This window comes from Oreochromis niloticus, linkage group LG1, assembly GCF_001858045.2.
Source record: "Oreochromis niloticus isolate F11D_XX linkage group LG1, O_niloticus_UMD_NMBU, whole genome shotgun sequence".
NCBI lineage: Eukaryota > Metazoa > Chordata > Actinopteri > Cichliformes > Cichlidae > Oreochromis > Oreochromis niloticus.
In genome coordinates, this window is record NC_031965.2 from 38711066 (window position 1) to 38735889 (window position 24824).

At 46.0% G+C, this 24824-nt stretch overlaps 2 protein-coding genes and 1 long non-coding RNA gene across 4 annotated transcripts in view; 1 reads left to right on the forward strand and 2 right to left on the reverse strand.

Annotated features, from left to right (window-relative positions):
- Positions 1-8552, reverse strand: part of efl1 (elongation factor like GTPase 1) — a 77702-nt gene extending 69150 nt beyond the window's left edge. The window contains exons 1-11 of one of the 2 annotated variants that reach the window (XR_002062893.2): positions 8428-8552; positions 8024-8219; positions 7496-7563; positions 7330-7414; positions 6670-6803; positions 6063-6200; positions 5743-5957; positions 4724-4847; positions 920-999; positions 547-683; positions 326-448 (exon numbers count right to left, since the gene is read on the reverse strand). Coding sequence is in view for 1 of the 2 variants with exons in the window: in XM_019361629.2 (XP_019217174.1) it covers positions 326-448; positions 547-683; positions 920-999; positions 4724-4847; positions 5743-5957; positions 6063-6200; positions 6670-6803; positions 7330-7414; positions 7496-7563; positions 8024-8114 (1195 nt within the window). In the remaining variant the exon portion in view is untranslated. Of the gene's footprint in view, positions 1-325; positions 449-546; positions 684-919; positions 1000-4723; positions 4848-5742; positions 5958-6062; positions 6201-6669; positions 6804-7329; positions 7415-7495; positions 7564-8023 lie in introns of both variants that reach the window. The other variant, XM_019361629.2, reaches the window with a different exon arrangement.
- LOC106098297 (uncharacterized) lies at positions 3579-4502 on the forward strand. The gene is made up of 2 exons (XR_001224489.3): positions 3579-3727; positions 4243-4502. It is a non-coding gene; the product is annotated as an uncharacterized LOC106098297 (long non-coding RNA).
- A 3065-nt stretch (positions 8553-11617) lies between the features above and the next one.
- The window catches only part of adamtsl3 (ADAMTS-like 3), a 192066-nt gene continuing 178859 nt past the window's right edge, over positions 11618-24824 (reverse strand). Inside the window, 8 exon segments of the mRNA XM_005447818.2 lie at positions 11618-14106; positions 15326-15540; positions 16846-16949; positions 17030-17233; positions 19323-19506; positions 21873-22109; positions 23813-23938; positions 24017-24199. Coding sequence (XP_005447875.2) covers positions 14068-14106; positions 15326-15540; positions 16846-16949; positions 17030-17233; positions 19323-19506; positions 21873-22109; positions 23813-23938; positions 24017-24199 — 1292 coding nt within the window. The 3' untranslated portion in view covers positions 11618-14067.

The window sequence follows — 24824 nt, forward strand, 5'->3', positions numbered from 1 at the left end:
TAGTAAGAAGACAGCGACTCCTCAGGGCGGGGCGAGTAAAACAGCTGATCTGGTGTCAGCAGTCCTGATTCGCCCAGAGCTACACGAGCCAGAGGAGGAGACACGCTGCATCGATGCATCTGCACAGATGATTGGGCATGCTCATGAAAGTGCTGCTGTCATTGGTTAGAAATCCCAAACAAATACTGTGCGTGCGTGTGTGTGTGTGTGCGCGTGAATGCGTGTGTGTGTGTGTGCGCGTGCGTGCGTGTGTGTGTGCGCGTGCGTGCGTGTGTGTGTGTGTGTGTGTGCGTGTGTGTGCGTGCGTGTGTGTGCGTGTGTGTACCTGTTTTCAGGTGTTGCGTCTGTTCGGGCAGCGAGTCAAAGCGGCGTGCTCCCACGCTCATCAGCTTCTCCACCCTCTCAGCCGCCATCTCTAACGGACTGGGGAGCTTCTCACACACCATGGCTGCAGCGTGTGTTAAAGATCACCGAGGACAGACGGGACAAAGATGTCGTGCTGACGTCCTGCCGAGGGACACGCTCACCTCACGGGACAAAGGATACAAAGGACGGCCTGGGAAACGGGTAACCACTGGCTGCAGATGGCCGACAGGAGGACTTTGGGGTCGGAGTGACGTGAATCTCTGGCCATCACCTTTACCCCGAGTGATGTCACCACCTTCTCCACCTTCTCCTTGTCTCTGGGGATTTAAATAAAGAAAAAGTTCTTCGGTTATGGCCGCAGGGTCGGGAACGCGTTCCCACCTGTTCTGACAACATCACAGCTTCTGTGTGGAAACGTCCTGACAGGTGGAAAAAGAGCTGAGAACAGTCTGTGGAACATCGCTGCCTCCTCATGTTTCTTAGAAGGTTATGAATAAAAACTCATTTTACATATTCAAACAACATTTTACTGAAATAATAAAAGTTAACCAACCTCCTGATGACGACTGCATCATATAAGCTCCAAATGTTATCCAGCACGAGCTGCACGAACAGCGGCTTCTTTCCTTTGGCCTGCAGGGACGTCGCACACGGAGGAGAAAATCTGATCAATGCAAGAAATCGGTTTTCCTACGAGAAACAAACCAAAACGCGCCAGAACAGCAAAGACCTCCTGGAACCAGAACCATTCAGAACCAATATGACAACAATAAAACCACTAAAAGTTCTTCGTTTGCTGGATTTGCCAAATCAGACATTTATAACTTTTTCATTGTGAGAGTTTATTCTCTGTCTTTACTTCCTGATTTATTTTGAAGGCTTTCTGTTTTTGCTCTTTTGCCGTTCACCTCCCTGACGTGTGTTTGTGAGGTCATCGCGTCACCTCCTCTTGTCCTTTCCTCCTCCCCCTGTTTGAGCTTCCCTCTTGTTTTACTATTGGATGCTGGCCATCATGCTTCCTACCCACTACATGATTTCTGCACTGATGTCTGGGGCAACTCTGAAACCTTCCCTATGAAGTGGATGATTAATACAGGAGCAGCCCGTGAGGCTGAGTGTGGACCGTCTGAGGTGCAGGAATCTAAAAGGCCAACATGACGTGCTGCACACATCAGCAAACAGGTTCCTGAAGCTTGGCTCAGGACCACCACCTGATTTATTGTCCGTTTTACTCTCCATTTCAAAAATGAGCATCTTGTTTTATTCAATAAGGCTTAAAACTAGCAAATGAGACCATAAACTGTAAAGTGTTTACTGTAATCAGAGAGCAGGAGGCTCATAGACTTCTATACGATCAGAGGAGTTGCCCCCTGCTGGACACTAGAAAGAATGCAGGTTTGAGCAGCCTGCAAAGCAGTAACACATCCACTTTGACTGCATTCACTATAAACGCTGCATGACTCCACCTACAGGTTTTAAACTAAATATATTCACTGACTTTATGTCATTGTTCAGGTAAGATGTTTGTGCTGTAGCTAACATCAGAGAAGCTCACTGATGCAACACTTCTCATCTACTTCTGCTGAAATCCAGCTTTTACCAGGAACATCAGATCAACAGCGTGCTAAAGCCTGCATGAGCTGTAAACAAACACAACACTAAAACATGATGTGATATATCCATGAAAAGAGGGGAAAAAAACACCCAACAGACGACCCGTGTTCTTCCACCTGAGAACAAACAGCAAATAAGCAAATACTGAAAGTGTAAAGGAGAGGACGTTTTTCTGCAGACACAGAGCGACTGCATCCAGCTACGATTCAGAAGGTCAGCCCACACAGCTCATTCCCATCCTGTGAGTGTGCTGCTAAAAAGCCTCTCCCTGTCATTCACGGGCCGGCGTGCCTGTGAATGATGAGCGAGCATGAAGAAGAGGTCAGCCCTCCATCGCTGCTCTGCTTTGCAGGCACTGACGCCTCCTCCGCTCGCCCCTGACAGCTGCAGCGCTGCCCAGACAGAAACACACCATTCAGGGCCCGAGGCGGGGGATACCGGTCCAATCCGATAAACACGCCGGGTCAGGTGGGACTTCAGCCTCTCGCCGAGCAGCAGCAGAAGAGCTACAGCTGGTTATTAACACACACTGTATATAAAAGATGGACAAATCCAACACGCTATCACCGACTGCTTTGTGATTCTACCTCTGTGGCTGTCACCAGATACGAGGAAGTTCCTCGCTAATGCCAGCTGGCTCGGTCAGGACCTCAGACACAGGGCCTGCTATCGGTGCTCGGTGACATCCAAATAAAATCCTTGAATTTCACTCTCAAAAACCGGAGCTCCGCCTTCTTGGACGGCCTGTTAGTACAGTGATCTCACAGCAGCCATATTATTGGTCACATGATGCCATTAAAAGGCTCCAACAGCACAAACACGGCCTAGAGGTCCAGTTACAGCCACCTGTCCATCAAAGAGGCCACGCCCCTAATAATTCAAACTTTAATCCTTAATACAATTTAAACAGGTGAGTTATAGAAACATCCTCCCCTGCACAGGTGCTATGAAAGGGGAAACGATCCACAGAGACCAAAGAGTTTGTGTACCAGGGTGTGAAGATGTTTGTTTCCGGGACAGTATGGGGACTGACTCACTGCTGGAGCCTCGATGGAAGGCGTCAGTTTGATGGCTAAATGAAGATCCAGAGACACGGAGCAGCAGCCACGCAGGCCGTCCTCTGAACACGCACGTCAGAGCTGCGCTCGTCTGTCTGATCTGGATAAGGGTTTATGATACTCGTCGTCGTCTCTGACGACACTGATTTCACCGGCGCAGCAGGCAGAACTTGAACGCAGCACAGGTCCAGCCTTACACATTTGATCTGATCTTTTCATGTTTCACTCAGATTTTTCTTTCGGTTTCTGATTTCACCTCCATTAATACATTTCTGCTTTTAACATCGCTGCATCTGTCATGTTTGTCTGATTGGGATTTTCCCTCATCAATATTTTCCTGTGTAAACTGTTTATAAGGTGCAATATAATAAAATCATATAAATACAGTTCTAAGTTATTATTTCTTTAGTTGTGCATGTGACTGAAATGTGGCCTGATGGTGGCGCTAAGAATAAAAACGCCAAAGGTAATTATACCATCTGTGAGTCATTTTCACTGCAGGCTAGTTGTGGGTAGAGGTGGGCGGAGCCTATCACCCTGATGCTGTTCACCTGGGCAGGTTGAGTCTTGGTTATTTAAGCTGCCTCCTCAGTCTGACCCACCGTCATCATCCTGCTGCGTTTTGGACTCAAATCTTTTTAAAGTGTGACTTTGTGACCGTTGGTCTCGACTGCGGCGTGCTCGGCGAGGTGAGTACTCAGACCGCGTCTGCTGGGCGTCGCTCACCCACAGGATTATCTGGTTAGGTGGAGTTGGGGTTTAACTCCTTTTAATGCTGCTGTGTGCTCACTTGGCCTGAATGTGGATTATTTGTCTGGTTTTGTCTGAATAGCTGCACTTTAAACTTCACCGTGGCTCAAAAGTGAGACGCACCAAATAAAACATTAAGTGGGCTGGTTGGAAAGGCGGGGTCTAAGTTTGAAAGCTATAAATGTAGTTCTTACAGCATTCGCACTGATCCTGGTGTTTGAGTAGAAACTCGTCTGTGTTAAGCTGAGCTTAAACTTGCCCGAAGGTTTTTGTCTCGGGAATAAAAGTTGAATAACTGGTTTAATGTTGATGCCTCGATTTAAAATGACAGATGTAAACACCTCATCGACACAGTGATACTAGCTTTTTTTCTTTTGGTTATTTTTTTTTGATTGGAAACCTTTAAATGACATCACAACTTTAACTGCAAGCATCTGTCTTTGCTCCCTTTCAGGTGTGCACGGTTACCTGACAGGTGAACCTGCTGCAGGTCGTGTTTTGGAGCCAGGAGGTGCACAAAAACATGAAGACTTCAACAGTTTAAGGAAAAACTGCTTTGAATTTCAGGTTTTTGTGTGGAGAACCTCATCAGCTGATAAACTGCTTCATTACGCTCGTCTCATCAATTGTGACTCAAAGACCAGCTGATTCTGGCAACGTAAGGACTTAATTTAAGGTCTGAGTTTAAAAATAAATCTGACTGTTCTCGGCTTTTATTGGCTCTCCAATGATTTTATGACCTGAACGCCGTTTCCTCAGTTGGAGGCAAAGCGTTGCTCTCTGTACTCCTGCAGTGTGCTCGCTCGTCTCGGACATCTGTCCATGTGCAGAAACGTGTCAAACACCGAGGTGCTCTGTAGAAACCGTCATACAAGGAAGCTTTGACTGCAGACGTGACTCTTTATTTTACGCCACAAACCTCCCAGCTGTGTCACCTGAGCTCCTTTCATGATCCTCTTGGCTTTCATGTTGAGGTAGAAATCTCCCCACAGGGTTTTCAGTAGCACCTCCTTCTTGATGCCCATCCTCTCGCTGTAGATGTGAGCAAACTGCCGGATGCTGGAAAACACAGAAGCAGCCTCATGAACATCCAGAAACTTCTTTTTTTTTTTTTTTTTTAAGGCTAACAGTGACACAGATGTGAACTTTAACCCTGCGCTAATCAGCTGAGTGGAGCTCAAAATTGATTTTATATTGAAATTCATGTAAAGTCATGAATCTAATTCAATCTGTTCAACGTATTTTACTTTGAAAGGGAAACGCTTGCTGGGTCTGTATTCATGTTACATTTAAGAACGGCGCCATCTGCTGGACGATCTTCCTGAACTGCACTCCGCCCACAGGGCGCAAACGTGTACACACAACTCGACTTAAACTAACCTGCTGCTTCTGTTTAGATTGAAACAAACCTGACGTCAGGCTGCACACGCCTGTCTGCTTTTCTTCCAAAGCGTGCACCTTTATTCTGTTGGAGGATTTTAATGAGTACTCTTCCTGCACTTATGTATATTATAAATATATATGCACATTTGCATTAAAGGCTCATTTCTTTTTATGATGGAACGTCTTATTCAATTTTATTTATATAGTGCCAAATCACAACAAAAGGCGCTTCATAGCTTAGCATAGCATATTCTGCACACATGTCTGCACAGAATAATCTATAACGTGTTTTCCATGAACTGCAAACATGCTTATGCACTCTGACCTGTCTCCAGTTGCAGGGCCGTCCTAACAGCACTGAGGGCTGTGCTCAAACCAAACGCTGGGCCTAAAAACTGACTCCGGTCAGTTAATTTTACACAAGCATGAATATCACAGCCTCACGAACAGGCTGAGCCACGGCACCAGAGCCTTTCAGCTCATATTCTGAGTCCTGCAGCCTGTGTGCTCTGCCTCATCCTGCAGCATGCAAACAAAGCTTTGCTCCCTCCGTGAGTAGACGCCACCTCACCTGAAGCCCCAGCCGTCGATGGCGCTGGCAAACACCACGTTTCCTTGATCGGGAGAAAAGTAGAGGTGGGAGTCGTCGACCTCTTCGAGCCCGGCGCTCCAGTCGTAAACCTGGTCTCCGCTTGGCTTCTCGCCCTCTTTCTCCTTCTCCTCCTCCTTCTCCGCTCGCTCCTCCAGAACTTTAGATGTGAACAAAGTTCCCGTCACGGCGTTCACCTGCGAGGACAAATCACAGGTGCACAAAGCGAACGATTCAGGCAGCAGGTGTTGGTTAGACAGTAAAACGTGGTTGTGGCTGTGACACGAGAGCCGGGTCCTCACCTGTTCCAGGATCTTCTTCAGGTGAGTGTAAGCTTCCTGAGACGTGAGCTTCAGCTCCACAACGAGCCGATCAATCTTATTAATGACCAGAACCGGCCGGATGTTCTCCAGCCACGCCTGACGCAGCACAACCTGGGTCTAACACACACACACACACACACACACACACACACACACACACACACACACGTACGTTTGAATCCATTGGTCATGATTTCATGGGTGCGCCGTTTATTATGAATTAAACGTGACGTGTTATTAGATTAGGGCAGGATGGAGCGCTCGGGGTAAAACACCTTACTTAGAAATCAAACTCGCTCAGGTGCATCTGGTGGTGGAGAGTCCCAGACTTTTAAGCCCTAAAGGGAGCGTCCCAAGAGGGTCACGGATAAGAAATCCCTAAGAGGACATCTTGGGGGAAAATCTGGGACTCTCCACCAATTGCTCTTAGAACTAAAGAAGCTCCTCAGATGAGAAGTGAAACATTTTCAAGATGTCCAGACGTTTTTCTTTCCGAGCTCCTTAAACTTCAGCAAAATGAATCCACAGTAAATGACATTTCTCGTCCTTAAAGTGAATCTCTGGAACAGCAAGGTAGCAGATTTACCTGCGGACACACTCCCTCCACAGCATCGACAACTACAACAGCTCCGTCGCACAGCCGGACAGCGGTGGAAACTTCTGAGGAGAAGTCGACGTGACCCGGAGAGTCGATCAGATTCAGTAAGTACTCCTGATCGCCTGAGACGAGACGCACAAACACAGAACGGCAGTTAGCATCAAACAAACACTGACATCAGCGTCCAGCACAGGTGAAGGACGATCACACGGGGGCCGGGGATTCGGATGAGGTTTCGTTGTTCACGCCAGGATGCATCCAATATTAAAGTGAGAAAAATGACATTCTGTGCGTGTTAATAATGCAGGTACTCAATATCAGTTTTTACAGTAGAAGTCTGGAGCCTATCACAGCTGTTACAGGGCGAGAGGCGGGGCACAGCCTGAGCAGGTCGCCACTCTATCACAAAGGACAACACGGAGACACAGACAACCACTCACATTCACACCTGTGGGCAATTTAGAATCACCAGTTAAGCCAACGCCACTAACTGCATGTGTTTGGACTGTGGGAGGAGACCGCAGAGAACCCACGCACACACGGGGAGAACATACACTGAATGCAGAATGTGAGCGTGATTGCCCCCTGCATACAGATACATGAGCCAGTCGGACGAACAGCACAGGGTTAGCACCAAAGGAGCGTTACCGTGTGAGTAGTGCAGGGAGATGGCGCTGGACTTCATGGTGATTCCTCGGATCTGTTCATCCTCCCGGCTGTCCAGATACCTCAGCTGTGAAGATGCAGCAAAGAAGAAAGAGTTAGAAACCTGCTCCGACCTGCCAAAGAAACTCTGCAGCCAACAGTCACTAACCTTCCCCGCCAGTCGACTCGATATGATGCCATTACTCGCCACTAAGCAGTCCGCCAAAGTAGTTTTACCTGAAAACAGGCAGAAACTTAAAAGACATCCTCGCAGAAACCCTCAGGAACAAAATCAGTGTTTAACACTTCTAAATAAACGAATACAGAACATCTGTAAAATGCTTTTGTGAGTGTTAATAAAGATTCAAAGTCTTGAGCAGTATAGCTGTAGTTAGACATATGAGAACACAATGATGCTGCCGATGTCGGTCACTTTATACATCACGCCAAATCCTGCATCCCACAGTGTGTGTGTGTGTGTGTGTACCACTCAGCAGCTGGCTGTAAGTAAATAAAGTGCGCCGAATATTAAATTGGGCACTAACGATTAAAGAGCTCCCCTTCTTCATACTCGACCTGCTCGGCAGTCCCGCCGAACAGCAATTCGGTTAAATCTTCGATCGAATTTGGCTCGTTGTGCTTGTTTATCCCCCCACAGTGACTCACATGAGAACTGAGATAAATAACTTTGACCCACCGTGGTCAACGTGAGCCAGGATGCACAGGTTCCTGATGTTGGCTGGGTTTCTCTGCAGGGAGATGATCTTCTCCAGGCTGGTGTGTCCCATCGTGAACGCCGACAACAAGCCCACCTTCACCTGCTAATGATGTTAGCCACGGCGCCAAAGCACGGACGGACCAACGGTCACCGGTTGGACCTGTCAGATAAGTCCCTGAAACACGGAGTGACGAGAATGAGAGCCGGCAGCGGAGGAGCCGCTAACTCTGCGGCTAACCACCACAAACTCCTCAGAGGAGGAAGAGCACACTTCCGCTCTAAAGGAGCGACGCGACGTCCCGGGAGTCTAAATCGAGCCAAACACACAAACCGAGCCGGGTAAAGCTCGCATCTTACAAACATGTGGGGGACACCCGACTCACGTTGTTTTCCCGGAAGTTGATGCTGCCCTTTAACCACGCCCATTGACATACGTCCTAGCTGCGTTCAGGAGCATTTGGGAAAAACGAGCTTCATCCTGGAGCCGCTGAGTTCACGCGCCGCCTCTCAAACCAAGTCAGCATTAAAACGGATGTAAACCTCACGGAGGAGGATTATGGAGGGCCAGGAGTGACAAAATGACCCTTTTTATTTTTGATTGTGGCTGAACTACTTTCATTACACATTTTGAATAGCCCAGTTATTAAAGGTTTATCTATTTTTGGTAAAGAAATCAGAGTGACTCAACTAGCAGATGACACCGTTTTATTCTTAAAAAACAAAGATCAGATTGAAAATGCTATTTCATTAATAAACGAATTCTCAATTGCCCCTGGATTAAAACTAAATAAGTCTAAATGTGAAATTTTATGTTTGTACCAATCAAATGTCAAATCCTTATACAATATTCCTGTCAAAAACTGTGTTAGATACCTTGGTATTCATATCTGTAAGAATGACACGGAGCGTCAACAACTCAACTTCTCTCCCAGGATGGAAGAAACTAAAACTATACTGAACTTATGGCTCCAAAGAGACCTATCAATTTTTGGTAGAATCCTTTTGACTAAAGCTGAAGGTGTTTCCAGATTTGTGTATCCAGCCTTTTCCCTTAATGTGTATGATTCCACGTGTAAAAATGTTTTATAACTTATTTGTTAACTTTGTATGGAAGAATAAGCACCATCATCTCAAAAGAATCATTGCTTTGTGGACCTAAAGATAAAGGTGGTTTTGGCCTTCTGGACTTCATCTCCTGGATCATTATGACATTTCATTCCACATAATATTTTTAGAAATATTGGAGGTTTGCAGTTCCTATTGTCTTGAAATTACAGTATATCAAAGTTAGCAGTTAAAATGTCTGCATTTTATCAACAGGCATTGTTGGCTTGGAAATTATGTTATTCACATAACTTTTCTCCACATAGATCCATTATCTGGAATAACGAATGTATTACTAAGAGGAACAAATCACTTGATTTGCAGAATTGGATTGATAAAAATATAATCTATTTAAAAGACTTATTTGACTCTGAAGGCAAACTACTCAGTTACAATGACTTTATTACAGGAAAAACATTCCCTATCAAATTTAAGGATTTTAGCTCAGTAATAAAGTCCGTTCCCAGCGGACTGACTGAGTTGATGAAAAGCTACAAAAAACAGAACACACCACGTGCATCCGTTAACACTTTTTATATAAATGGTATTGATCTCTTAAGCAAGAAATGCACCAATAAACATATTAGAGAATGTTTGTATAATGCGAAGAAAATAACTCCAAGAGGGAAGGTTTTTTTTGGAATGCTATTTTTGAAAATATCAACTGGGATAAAGCGTGGCTTGTTCCTTTTAGATTTTGTATAACAAACAAAGTAAGAGAATTACATTTGAAAATATTACATAACATATATCCATCCAACACATACATTTCAAGATTCTGTGACATTGATAGAAAATGCACCTTTTGTAAAACTGAACTTGAAAGTGTTACTCATTTGTTTTATGGCTGTTCGTGCTACATTTTGGAGAGAGCTTGAAAATTATATACTGTGCAAAACAACATACGAAATCAAAATTGAAGGGAAGAACATTATCACTTATTTTGAAACTAAAGAAAAAAAAAAGTGCCATTGTCAATCTTTATATCTTATTAGGGAAGTTCCATATACATAAATGTAAATTTCAAAACTCAGCCCCATCATTTAATTTGTTTTTGATTGAAATTGAATATTACTTAAACTCTCTTAAGTTAACTTCCAATAAAAAAGGTTTATCATTGATTGAAATTCATTCAGAAATGTTTAACGAATGAGCCGTCACAGATACAACTTTCAAGTACAAAGTTGTTATGAAGTCTGTCACATCCCTCTTTTTTCATTGTACTGTATATTGTTACTCTTATTTGCCCTGTATGTCTATTGTACAAACTGAACTGGAATGACTGACTGTTCACTTCATAATTTCAAATAAAGTTTAAAAAAAAAAAAGGAGTGACAAAATGAATTGATGGAATACGCCATTAGATAATTAATTAAATACTTCATTAATCAATTAGAATTGGAATTAATTAAACATTTCAATAATGAATTAAATACCCTATTCATTTAATTTAAAACATTTAATAAATTATTTATTTCTAACTTTTATTGACACATTTATTTAAAAATGTATTTATTTATTCTTTTAGAATTCATTTTGACACTGCTAACCCTAAATGGAAATTCACCTGAAAAGAAAAAAAAACTGCTTGACCCGACCCAAAAATTCCCATTTTTAAATAAGACCCCCACCCCTCCCACAATAAGAATCACTTCTTATATAAAGAACTGATTATGATGTAAAATACAGAATAGGTAGAATAATGCAGAGTCACAGGGATACTTCTAAAATTACTTTATTTATTACATAACTGCTTCTTTTATACTGCTGACTACAGGCTATCATTATAAACACGGACACAACACACATCAATGATCGGCGGCTGGAGGCACTTTTTGTGTGTTATCTTGTATGTTAGTAGTGTGTAGATACCAGTTAATATATAATCTGATTTGTGACAATCTGTTTTTTTAACACACTTCTTGATCTAACTCACCCAGAATGTGTCATGACCCAGCTGATAATGGTTTTAATGATGATAACGGCTAACAACGTCATAACCAGTGTAAACCATCCAGACTTACCTCTGCAGGCGCTGGTGTAGAATTCAGAGGTGGGGCAGGGGGGCACGGCCACCCCAACAAAAGTTAAAAGTGAAGAAGAAGAGCTGGGATTAAAAAAAAGCTTCACATTCACCAAACTTTCAGACAGGAGCGGGTCTCTCTTTGTTTCCAACAAAAACGTCTTTTACTCCCAAAACATGATCAGGAATTAGGAGTTTATATCTCACACACAGAGGCTTGTGAGCTTCTGACACCATGTCAGCACCTGTTGATGATGCCCCCAACTTGCCCCCCCACCTCAATGTTTCTTTCCTAGTGAAATGTGTAAACGTTGAGGATATTAGGTTTCCTTTAAAGCCCCCTTTTCCATAACACACCTGCAAAGGTGGCGTGGACCACACGCCCTGAAATGCCTGAATATCACTTGATGTGGACCCGTGTCTGAGTCAGTGACAAACTCTCATCGTTCTCTGGGAATATTTGTATTTTCAAATGCAAACAAAAAGCAGCTCCGCAGTCATGAAGTGATCAAACAGTCTTTATTCCTTTGCACTGTCACCTGAAGCATATTTATGATTTGTCGCACGTTCTTTCAGCCAAGCTGGATGTCGTCACATCCGATTGGCCGTACCGTGCAGTCATCAGCAGCCAGAGAGAAACACTGAACACGTTACTGAGTGGTCTGTCACAACGGAGCAAGAAAACATCACATGCAAATCAAACCAGGCGAGGGGCAGCGAACGCACCACCTGATCAACGTACACAATACGAGTGCTTTATATCCTAAACAGGAGTTAAAAATACAACAGGAAGTAAGAAAATAAAGGCCTCGCACAGTCTACATACACTCAGAGTACGATATTGCACTTAGAACACAGTATATACAGGACACTGTACAATGCAGCACGTCGGTATGATAACCTACAAAGGTAACATGAGCAGACGCCGTCGGTCGAAATCAGTGTGGCGCTGGTGTCTCAGTGTGAGCTGAAATTATTTTACAAAGCTTTGTCACGGCTGAGGATCAGAGGCGGGTTAGAACATCTGTGCTTTGGCAAACTGAAGCTCCACCAGCAGCAGAAACTTGGTATCACCAAAAAAATCTGCTCATACAGGACGACTGTGTGGCTCTGAGATTCAGGCAGAATTTACTATAGTGTAGAAGAACAGCTGTGGTGGGTTATCACAGCTGTGCCCACACAGAAGCTGTACATGAAAGATGGAACGAGCTTCTCGGTCTGAAAAGTCAAGTCTTAAACCTGCGTTTTTTCTGTTGGCCAGCAGGGGGAGAAGCTTCTGTAAAATAAATCTAGGTGAAAATGAGCCCACAGTCCACTGATGAGTTCGTGGCCTCGTCACTACTTTGATCTTAATTTTGGATCTTTGATACTTAATTACTGTATTGATACTTTATAACTGAGAAGCCAGACCCTCACGTCACTACACGTCACTAACGAGTCAGTGGGCGGTGTCACAGTGGTGACGTCCATCTTTTGTATACAGTCTGTGTTCTCAGAGGTTGGGTTTCTTTCTAATGTTGTGCGCTCTTTACCTTCAGACTGTTGTTGTGATTTGGGTCCATAAGAAATAAATAAAACTGAATTTATTGATTTTCTATAGTCTGGATTTCATGTGGTGTTTTATTTGTGCTGACGCATCAGTGAATATTTACTTTATTGTTGTGTTTCTGCCAAGCAGCTTTTTTCATTACTTTTTAATTTTGTTATAGTTTTTTACTGGTAAATTATAAATAAGATACTTTCAGTAACGCTTCATAATTTGTCTATATAAATTATGTCTTATTTAACTTTATTTTCTTACCTCTCAGCTCACTTATGGAGACATTTCTGTTGGACTGAATCGACTTGTTTAAAAAAAAATGTTGTAATAAGTAAAGACTGAATGAAAACCAGAATCCTTCCCAAACCTTCAAAAGTGTTCTGGTGACATCTAACCACAGCTTAGATAACAGATGCAGTAAAAGAAATCAAACCCAGCACTGAACACTGAAGCTCATCTCAGAAACAAGTGCAGGACTTTAAAGGCAATGCTTCCAATGTTCAGAGTTTATGTTTCATTTTCAAAGAAAAACAAGAATTGTGTCAGTCGAGCTCATCAGGATGGAAAAGCCTGGGAAACTTTGCACTCTGGATCCACAGCGAAGGAACGAGCAGCTGAAGCACGGCGACACGCCGCGCCGATGCAACGGCAGGGCCAGATTTAAGGACAGCTCCAGTTTCTTAGCAGCCGAGTCAGTTTTGACCCTCGTCTCTCGCTCGGACACCGTCTGTGGCACTCGTCCGGCTTCATTAACGTTCACAGAAACGACCCGAGCTGTAACAAACTGGAACTTCCTTTTTTCTGTTTTTAACTGTGTCATTTAATAAAAAGACTTTTGAAGAATTGCACAAATAAATAAAGAGACCAGAGACAGAAAAGCGTGACACTGCAGAGGCGTCACATGCTGCTGGCAGACTGATCCGTCCGTCTGCGCCTCGTTGAAGAGAAAACACGCTTTTTTAAAATCTCACTGGAAACTAGCTAACTCTGTAGGAAAATCCAAAACTTTATTTGATCCACATAGTGAACACTTGTCTTCATGTTACAGTTTAGGTCCAGATAAGAAAATAAAGCCCGCTCGTCCTGTCGTCAGATTTCCTTTCAGTTTGTGAAAGATTCACGCTGAAGCTCGTCGGGGTCGGCGTCCACTCATGGGCTGTCCGTCTTAGTCTTTGCTCAGGCTCCCGCCTCCTGTAGACCCGTGTGTGTGTGTGTGTGTGTGTGTGTGTGTGTGTGTGTGTGTGTGTGTGTGTGCGGTTAAAACCTTCCACCGCCACTAGGTGGAGTCAACGCCACGCAGGCACGAGCTGCAGCATCTCTGTTTGTACGTGTCCACATGGCACAGCCTCAGCCTCCTCACCACACTGCAGTACTGGGTGGTGTCCTCACATTCACCTGCAGGGAAAAGCACGATGAACACCTCATCTCACATTTAGCACCGTGAAGAAACATTACAGGTGTTTCAGGAGGTTTGAGGTTTTGGATGGGGCAGATTTCACAGTGTCCCCAAACTGCTGTGGACGTGTGCGGTCACAGACTCCTCGCATGGCTCTTATTTGTCTTGTTTTGCTATAAGTTATGACCACCATGCATCACAACACTCTGAACAGACTCAAGTTTGGATCCTTCTCACATCTAAACACGGTGCGTCTTTTTAAGGATACAAACGCCCAACATCTGGGTTCCTGAGAACATTTCCCATCATGCTCCTGGTGGAAAGACTATATAAAGATGGAAGCAGCTTCTGGGACTGAAAAGTGAAGCCAGCGCTCAGCGACTCCTTCTAAGTCAAACTGAATAAAACATTAAGCCCATCCACCCATTTTCTTCTGCTTGTTCAGGGTTTCCTGCTGACGGCTCGACGGGGCTGACGCAGACAGACAGTAAACCGCGCTGACACAGTCTAACCGAACCCACGACCTGCATGTCGAGATCGATAAGTGTCGAGATCGAGCGAAGATCAAAAACAGGAACGTTTTTCATTTTTCTGAACGCTAACGGGTGAAAATGACGGACTGAAGGCAGCTGTGAGTTTTCTGACGCCTCAGACGATCCACAGGTGACACTGACATCACTTCCTGAGCCACTTACAGCACGGCGAGGAGCGACGCCGCCGGTGATTAAAATGAAGCATTTATTGATTGTCTTCATATAAATCACTCAGCACCAGTGTGAGTTTATAGTTCAGCTTCTCTGTTTCGGTTCGTTCGCCGAGCAGGTTTGTTTATGTTCAGTTCGGTTTTTATTCATTTCAGTGAGGCTGAAATCTGTCACGGCACATTTAAGAACATCTGAACGGTGAAATATACAGGAAACATTTTGCTGCTTCAGTTTCAGGTAACTATAATCACCCTGACTATGGAGCGCCCGAAGCCCAAAAAGGTGAAATTCATCTGCATAAACATGAAATTTGGCTGCATAAATCTTTTATGGGGAAGATTAAACTTTAATAAACCTTCAGGGTTTTTTATGGGTTTGAATAAAACAAAGTTAAAGCCCAACGTGGCCGATCGCAGGATTTTTAGGGCCCGATCGCACACGCCACAGGTCAGCTGTAGATTTACGGATTTTTAACGGTTTCGCCTAAAGAGCGCAGGACGCGGCGCAGACTTACTCGCACAGGTGGCGGTGTTGCAGTGCTGCCAGGTGGAGGGTCGCTGGAGCCAGGCGCAGTGCTGGTCGGCCAGAGTCCTGCCGGTCTTGCTGTGAACGCAGTCCACCCTGCGGGACTGGAAGCCACTCCCACAGACCACGGTGCATGCTCGCCATGCACCGGGACGCCACTGAACATCGCACAGGTCAGAGGAACAGTTGCGCACGGACACCGGCCTGAAAGAGGAAAGATTTGGGACTGGGATTTATTAATGGGATTGGTGATAAATTCTGATGGTGCCATTTTATCGTGTTTTATTTATTATTCATCTTTTCTGCTCCGCCTCGGTCAGCGTTACTGGCGGATCGCTTAGAGTTGTGAGCACGACGCCCAGTGCACTAATGTCAAAACCATCCAGCTCCACCTGTGAGGTTTAATAAATATTTCTTCAGCTAATGGTTGCCATGGGAGCCAAATTAAGCATCCTGCAGGTGAAAGGGAGGTAGCCGTGCTCTGCTGGCCATTTTACAAAGAACGACTCCATCGCTGTACGTAGGAAGTTCTCAGACTGGGAGCAGAAAGAACACTGAATGTGGTGCAGCTGTTCTCGTGGCCGTAGATGAGGGGCGAACATGCTCTCCGTCGACGCTGGAGGTGTCGCTGGGTGTGCCAGTCAGCTGTTCGTTGATGCAAAGCAAGCAGCAGCGACCCTCCTGGGATTGAAGCAAACTCCACCTGCTGATCTGCCCAACGCTCGACAGGAAGAAGAAGAAAACAGGACGGTAGCAATGGTTCCATCCACCAGCCGCTTACCAGCGTCCCCGAGCACATCGTGAGCCCAACTGTGTGCCGTAACGGCCCGCAGCGTGTTTAGCTCTACGGGTTGGAGGTCTCTGTAGACGAGGAGCGACAGCTCTGATCACATCGCAGGTAATCAGGGAGACTCGTTCCTGGTGGCTGATGGACTCCATCATGGCTGCTCTTTGTCAGTGATTCAGTTGGTGGGAGGAGGATTCGGCGGTCTCGGGATTTGGAGCTCCAGCTCACACCGGGATTACCCCGAGCGGTCGGGTTCAGGCATCTGAGACCGAGGGGATCAGCAGACGGACAGGTGCCGCGTCTACACCGACGAGGACGATCTGTTGCAGCAAAGAGAGCCGACCGTGAGCAAATCTGATCCATGTTCCCGCCCTCACATATGGCCACGAGATGTGAGCAGCAACCGAGAGAACGAGGCTGTGGGTGGTCAGAGTCGCTACTCTTCCACACTGAATGAAGGCGGTTCGGTCACCTGACTGGGATGCTTCCCTGACGGCCTCGTAGGCGAACAGAGCCAGGACGCACATAATAATAAGAATATGAGCGACGTTCAATAAAAATGAAGAGCTGATGGATAATAACGCACAGTGTACCTGGGATTTAACACATGCCTGCAGACCGACACAGGAAGAAACAAGAGTGACGCACAGATTCAGTCTGAACAAAATCGAACATTTCAGTTTTACATGAAAGAGTCATTTCGTGTCTGAGCGCGTGCGTACCTGCTCCGGAGGTCACAGTCTGTGTAGGAGGAGCCGTTGGCGTGCTGGCAGACGACCGATCTCTTCTGCACGGTGGTGGTGGGGCCCAAACACCTCCCCGAACACTAAGATTCAAAGAGTCACAGCTGAAGGTGAGTTTCCTACACGGTGTAAAGTGCACGTCTGATCAAACGTCTGACTCTACCTTCCCCCACGGACTGGCCACCCAGACGGGGCAGTTATTGGCGGAGCACGGCTCCGTGTCCGCCGGCTGACTCGTCCCTCGCAGGCGGCCGCCGGCAGCGTCCTCGCAGCGCCTCCGGCGTCCAGCTGCTGACAGGTGACCCGCCGCTGCTTCTGGCCAGCGCCGCACGAGGCCGAGCACTTTGACCACTCCGACACCGACCATCTGACACGAAGACAGCGGCACACAAACGCAATAAAAAGCTTCAAATGAAACTTCCGTCCAAACATTTTGTCTCTTCCGGTGAACAAGAATCTGTCAGAAAGCAGCGCTCATCCAAGGACGAGTCTCGTTTTAACTCCTCTCAGGCTCTTCCAACTCCCGAGGAAACCAGGGGGACAAATTAAAGGAAAAGGTGGAACTATTGGGAATCCCGAGGCTCTGTTATGCTGCCATCTTTGCTGGCACAGTAATAGTAATAGGGACCACCCTGTTATCAAGTAAGTCAGTAAAATGTATTTATACAGCACTTTTAATAGATAAAAATCACAAAGTGCTTCACAATAAAACCAGAAATCTGAATAATTTATTATTTACTTGTTTGTATAGAAATGTCTTCAGCTGCTTTTTAAAAGAATCAGCAGAGTCTGCACAGCGTAGAGACAGAGGACAACTCCACAGCCTCAGTGCCTGAAAAGCCCGATCCCCACAACCAACAGTGACCTCTGACCTGACGACCCGACCCTGAAGTGCTCGGGAAGAAGCACGAGGTTTCAGCAGGTCAGAGATTTACTGAGGAGCTTTACCGTGTAGAGCTGAAAAGTTCAAACTAACATTTTAAAGTGAAACCTAACATTTAGAAGTCAAAACCGGAGTAATATGTGACTTCCTGTTAGTGGCGTTCCATAAAGCCGATTTGTTGAAACAAGTAAAAAGCACGAACAACCACCTCAGGTTCTGCCTTTGACACCCGCAGTCTGAGTTTAGTTTGTTTCTTAGACGATAAAAACACGGAGCGATTCTCAACCGACGCTGAGCCGTCAAATATGAGGCACAAATGTCTGAGACTCGATTGAACAGAAGAGACTAAAAGACCAACATGCTGCTTAATTTCTGAAATTGCATAAACAGGAACAAGCTGTCGTGTCCTGATGGCAGCGATGCTCCACGATCAGACTGAATGCTCTGATGAGGATCGAGTGATGTCAATCACATAAGCCCACAGAAGTGAGTAACTGTGGGAAGAGCACTCTGCTCCTCCATCAGACCAAACGAGCAGGATTTTTATTTTATTGTTTTGGAAGAACGATTTTCATCCAATCAGCGATCACAGACTTGCCAAAGAGCACTAAAGCTTGAATTACAATGCCCCACCCCCCCACTCGACTGAAATCTCCACCCATGCTTGTAGCTGTAAACACTCTGAGTGTGGAGAGCTCCGTCAGCCTGCAGCACTACAGTTTTATCCCGAGCCGAGCTAACAGCGGGTCATTTGTGTTGCATTAGCGAGCGAAGCTGACTCAGTGTGTGGCAGCAGGGGCGGGGGGGCTGACTGATGGGCTGTATGATGGGTAAAGGCAGGCTGGCAGAGCTGGAAGCAGCGGGGGGGACTCGGGGTGAGCAGATTCTGCTGAGAGTTACACTTCTGCTGCTCTTGGTGAATTCATTAGCGGCCGACCCTCTGCTCATCAAAGTCGGCGTGCGAAGGAGCTGACGCACCGCGGGCACGCGAACTCAGAGCGGGAAAGGAAAAATGTCAGTCAGTCGGCAGGTTTATTCTATAATCTGTCAATATCGCGGCGGCGCTCCACAGGAAGCGCTGCTCTCGCCTGTTTTTGAAGAAGTTCCATTAATAAAACACGCGGCAGGTGACAGGAGAGGCTACGGCTCGAATTTGTGATTGAAGCTGTTTGAACATCGCCTGCTTACAAAACAGCTAAAACCTCGGACACGTGTCCACATTGGTGCCCCCGCTCCCCAGTACTGGACGCTTGATGGGCGGAGCCACTAGACAGGTACTCTCCCTCTCTGACAAACGCCGAGCTGCACCCGACCGAGAGAACGCCGCACGCGGGCAGTTCTCCTGGATTTGCCAGAACAGCGAACCGTCTTCCTTTCAGATCGACGATTCATTTCAGAAGTTTTGGGAGGAGCTGCCTTGTGCTGGACACGCCCCCAAAAAAGAGAAACAGAGAAGCTTAGACAGTAACTTTCATCATTCCTTGAAATGCAGCTCGACGCCAGCAGGATGGACTGCACAGCTGGTTAACGCGCTCTGCGTCCACAATCAGGTGAACATGGCGATCGAGCGTACCTGGGGGGGCAGGCCTGTCTGTTGCAGGGGACCGGGGACGTGACGGGTTTCGGTATGCGCTGACACATGTCGGGGTGAACATCCTTTCCGTCCAGAGAGACGCATCGGATCCGCCGCAGCCACGTCCCTCTGCTCCCGCAGGAAGTACTGCAGGTGGTCCAGTCCCCGAATCTCCAGCCAAACTCTGCAGAACGAAAGAGGAAACACGGAGATGCATGAGATCCAAAATCAAACGAGTATTCTGTAAGTCAGCAGAAGCTTCTGGGCTCTCAGTGACGGTCAGTCGGTTTGTATGAGGACAGATGTGGCCGCCATGATGTCACCATTGGTCACTTCCTGTTAACCGTCGTGTACAGCAGGGGGCAGCAGTCCAATAAAACAAGAGCTCAACACATTTTACTTTAGTTGTTATCCAACAATAACATGTCACAGCTGAAATAAACTGACTTTAGTTCCTCTGGTTGAAGCTGTTTTTGACTAAACAACACCAGCATCCTGCTACTGCGTGCTGATTGGTTGGTTAAGGATTTATAACAGGATGTTCTCCGTTTCCAAAGATAACTCCAGCAAACATTAGCAGCGTCGTTAAGGCTGAGCAGGAACTTCCATGAGTGTAGAAGAAGCAGCTGGCTGTGATGCTTCTCTGCTGCTGCTTCACGCCCCAAATCAAAATGGAGGATGCAGTAAAGTGCCTCATGGCGCTGTGACGTCCATAACAGAAACTAGAATCTAGAACTCCAGCTACCCTTGAACCCTTTTATCACAAAATCCCCAGAAGAAAGATTTTTACTCCAAATTGAGATTTTTTCTCTAAAGCGCCAAACTTGTAGCCCCACCCACAATTATCCCTCTTTTATCGGCCTTTCTGACTCCAACAGGTCTTTAAATTGCTAAATGAATCTTGTTTTAGTCGGTAAGACTTCAAACCAATGACTGAGACCAGAAACTCATCAGCAAGGATCAAACCAAAGTTCAGCAGAGCAGCCTCAGACCTGCTTTTTTGCCCCCTGCTGGACGGTAGAAGGAATGCAGCTTTAAGCCACTTTGCACCGTCTGTACGTCTCAGACACAAACTCTGTATCTATTCAAAGTCATCCACCGGTTCCCATCAGACTGACATCAGACGCTCCACAGAATACGTGATACCTCAAAGGTCAGTGAAAACGACTTCTGATCTATACATTTATTGATTTATAGATTCTGTCCTGTGCTGGACTCCATGATCTGCATGCAGAGAGGCGATCTCCTTTGCTGACAGCTGTTCCAAATGGCAGAGCCGTGTCTCGTTATTCATACGGCCGCAGTTTGTCTGTGAAGGGAAGTTTACCGTCACAGTAAACTCTGCCACAGCAATGACAGAGGATGCAAAGGCTGAGCGGCGGCGTCAAACACCCTGAGACGTTAGTGTGTCGCGCACGACTCTGCACAGATTCTCAATTTTTAATTTCAGATGCTGAAACGGCCTCAGCGGAGGCAGGGAGACGCCCGAGGCAGGCCGACAGCTGTCGGCGGGACAGTGTGACGCAGAGACAAAGAAGCGGCGTGCAGATGGAGCCGCTTCATTCCTGCATGTATCTGCTCAATGCTCGCTTTCACAGGGAAGCAAAGTTTGAGCTGGATGTTGTAAAACTCTGGAATAACCGATTTGTGTGGCTTATTTATTCATTGATAAAAATGATGCATGCGTGCTCAGTTTGTTCCCACATGAGATTTTTCCACTCTGGAGATCCAAATAAAACTAAAGTCAGGCCGTGTGACGCCAGCTCAGCGCTGACACCGGCAGCTTCCAGAGGTGAAACACCTCATCCACCCCGGACGCTCCCTCCTCCGTCAGCGTTCCCTGGATGCTCCACTTACCTCGAGGAGACGTTTCCACAAACCGCTTTTTGTTTTTAATGTATTTACTTTAACTAAGCTTCACACTTTAAGCAGCTTTTGGATTCTCGTCCTCTCAGACGCATTAAGCACTCCTCGCCACCCACGCACGAATTAGGAGACGCGCTTCCTGCCATTTATCGCTCACTCGGTCCAATTATCATTCGTCTCATGACTTCCAGCTCGCTCTGTTTGCCTGTGTTTACCTTCCTCTCCAGAACTACTGACATCATTTGCTTAGTTTATTCATGCAGATGCACCTTCAGCATCAGCGAGACCATAAAATGTTTTCAAGCACATAATAAAAATTCAGTTAACTTAATAACAATCTGAGGAGAGTCGTGGAAACACTCAGGAAAGGTGCTTCGGTGCTTCCTTTACCACCTCCTTTAACGGTGGAGAGGAGGTTTTCCAGCTTCAGGAACTACGTCACCATCGTCCACGTTTCCTCGAGTTCTCCTTCAAGTCTTTTTATGACATTTTCCATCGAGCTTCAGCTGCAGCCCTGATGTTTCCAGACCAACTGTTAACCTGATTACTGCTTATGATGATACTCATTTACATTTTTTCAACATAAAAGCTGATGTGAGCCGTGCATCCGTCCTATTGAAGTCTGTGGGAAAGCGTCCCTGTGTCCACTGTCTGTGTGCACAGGCAGGCGGCGTAAACACTCACCTTCGCTGTGAACGAATATCCAGGCTGACAGGATTTGTCTGGTGCTGTTGATGAAGGTCTGGCATCTGTAGCGGCCAGCGAACTTCCCCTGGAGCGTGCTGACTTCGAGCACCCGACCTCCCACCAACATCCTGTGCTGCAGACCCTGATGATGATCCGGACCCGAAACCTCCTTCAGGGTCCGGTTGTTGTATTCCCAGCGCACAGGCAGTTTATGGTCGGAAACCACCGGACAGCCTGCGACAGGCAGGAGCAGAAATAATGTATGTATTTAAAATTATAACGCTGAAAATGCTAAACAGGGACTCCATCAAGTTCAGACATTAATGCAGCGCTAATGGATGAAAGAAATCCATCTGAGGGTTAGGAGTGCAGCGCTTACTCGGGAGAGTGCTGCTTAATGTGAGAGCAGCTCAGCGATGGGAAGCGGCTCGTCTGCTGACTGGGACCTTTTTATTGAGCAGACTCAGACTGGAGCTGTGACTGAGCTCTTCTCTTTAACTTTAAATCCTATAAAATCTAAAGTTAAGGAAGCTTTTATTCTGACACTGAACCTGTTTTCAGTTTTTTGAATAAAAGCCTGTGAAGCCACCTTTCCAAACTTCACCCTTTATATTAATAAACAGCAAATTCAATCCAAATCATCTGGGATGTCGTGGTTTTGTCTGCTATATTAATCTGCTTATTACATTAAAGGTCACTCTGTGACTCCGGGCAGATGATGTTGTCTTCGTGGGTTATCATACGAGAAATCAGGTGTGGTTGTGACAATAAAGGCGACTGTGGAGAGCTGCACAACAGGTCTCTCCATTCAGTTCCACAAAGCAAGTGAGCACTGGCTGTTTATAGTCTGCCAGAGCTTATCTTTATATCTCTACCTGCTGCAGCGCCATTTCAAGTTGCTATACATCAATACAACTGTCGTATCCCAAATTTTGATCATATCTATGCATTAAGTCCATAGTAACTACATAAACTGCAATAAAGTGCAATGAACTACAAAAAAAATTGAAAATCGTTTTGTTTTGTTTACACATATTTTTTGTTTGTTTGTTTGCTTGTTTGTTTTTTTTTCTTTTTCTTTTTTCTTCTTATAAACAGGATATGAACTAAAATATTATTTCGGCAATAAGGGCAGACAACAGATGCAAGAAGTATCCCCATGTGATGTATATGTTATGAAGGTCTGTTTCTAAATGTCTATTGAAAAATTAAAAAAAAAAAGCAAAAAAAAAAAAAAAAAAAACACATATTTCTAGTTTCAGAGGTTTATCCCTCAAAACTGTAAATGCAAAAAAGTTGCACAACATTGTTTCCAACCACAGAAAGTTTATTCTGAGTGTCTTCATAGTTTGATGTTTGAAATAACTTTTTATAAACTGCAGAAAAAAACAAAAAAATATATTTTTGTGCACAATTTGCAAAAAAATAAACCATTTCCAGCAGTGCCTCCCAGAAACTGTAGAGAAAGGCATGAAGTCAAACACGACTTTTAAAAGCACCGGTGAAGCTTTGAAAGGTCCTGTACGGCGGACAGTTCGCGCTGACCTTTATTCCAACGGAGGAAGTGCTATGATCAGCTGATCGGATCGGCAAAGCGTGTTTTTGGATTATAATGTTTTTGTTGTTGCGACCTGGGACACGCCGACTTTCATATGCAAAAACATTATTGAGTTAGCTTATGTGGATGTAATTCTACCGGGATTTAAAAATAGTTACGCAAAACGGAGCGTGCACGCTCCGACAGGCTCAAAATGGTTATCAAACCAACATTCCCCGGTCACCACGCACGCCTTGGCAGCAGCTGACTACAGCTCGTTAAAGGTGTAAATCCCACCTAATCATGAGTCGCTATCCCTCTGTTGTGTCACGGCGCAGAGTGCAGAGTCACAGTTCCTGCTTCACAGACGGGTGTAGCTGCTGACAGACATAAAGCCTACCTATGCGCAGGATGTCTCCAGGTTTGATGAAGACGCTCGTGCCGCGCCGTGACGCCATGAGGACTCTCCTCCTGCTCAGCTCCTGAGACGCTGGAAGAACCCGGCTCCCTCCGGCTGGATAAGGATCTGCACACACAAACGTTACACCACGTGAAGCCAACGCCAGCGATTATGGCGAGAGGTCGGCTTTATGTGTGAACCCACCGTGGACCTTCAGGACTGTGGAGGCGGTGGACTTTCCTATGGTGTTGGTGGCGGTGCAGGAGTAGGTGCCCTGGTCGTGCACGGAAACATTTCGGATCCACAGCGAGCCAGACGGCAGGGAGACGGCGCCGGCGTCCAACGGCCCGTCCTTCCTGTGCCACGACACCATGGGCTGAGGAACACCTGACAGACGGAGGAAGGAGCGTTAATAATTTCAACAACAACAAAACAGGTCAAACATCGTGAGCTGAATCCTGATGCTGCAGGGAATTTGGAGGAAGAAGAACGTGTTTCTTCCTGCTTAAAGGAAGTTTTTCGTTCCCACTGCTGCCAAGGGTCATCTGATTGTTGGGGGCTTCTCTGTATTATTGCATGGTCTCTCTCTGAGTTTTATTACATTGATGCAGTATTTATCATGACGAGGACGAGCTGGCCGACACGGGGCAGTTATGGAGTGAGGATGTAGAGAAACACGCTGCTCCGTCAGCGGCAGGAACAGCGTCTGAAATCAAACTCTGGCTGAACTTCACACGGCGTCACTTCCTGAGAACCGTCTGAACAGCGGCTGATGTGAAGCGAGGATCAGCGTGAGAGTCTGCAGCAGCCGACGGGCTCTCTGTCCTCCTCGGCGTGTCAGGGTCAGACCCCACGCTGTTCTCGCCGCGGCTGGGATTCCTGTGAATCGAGCGTTCCCTGTTTATCAGCACAGCTCTGCAGGAGAAGCGCTTCTTTTCCATTTTTGAGACAGAGCGATATCGCGATGTGTTTTCCCAATCGCTGTGCTCTCTGTGATGTTTACGCCCCAACA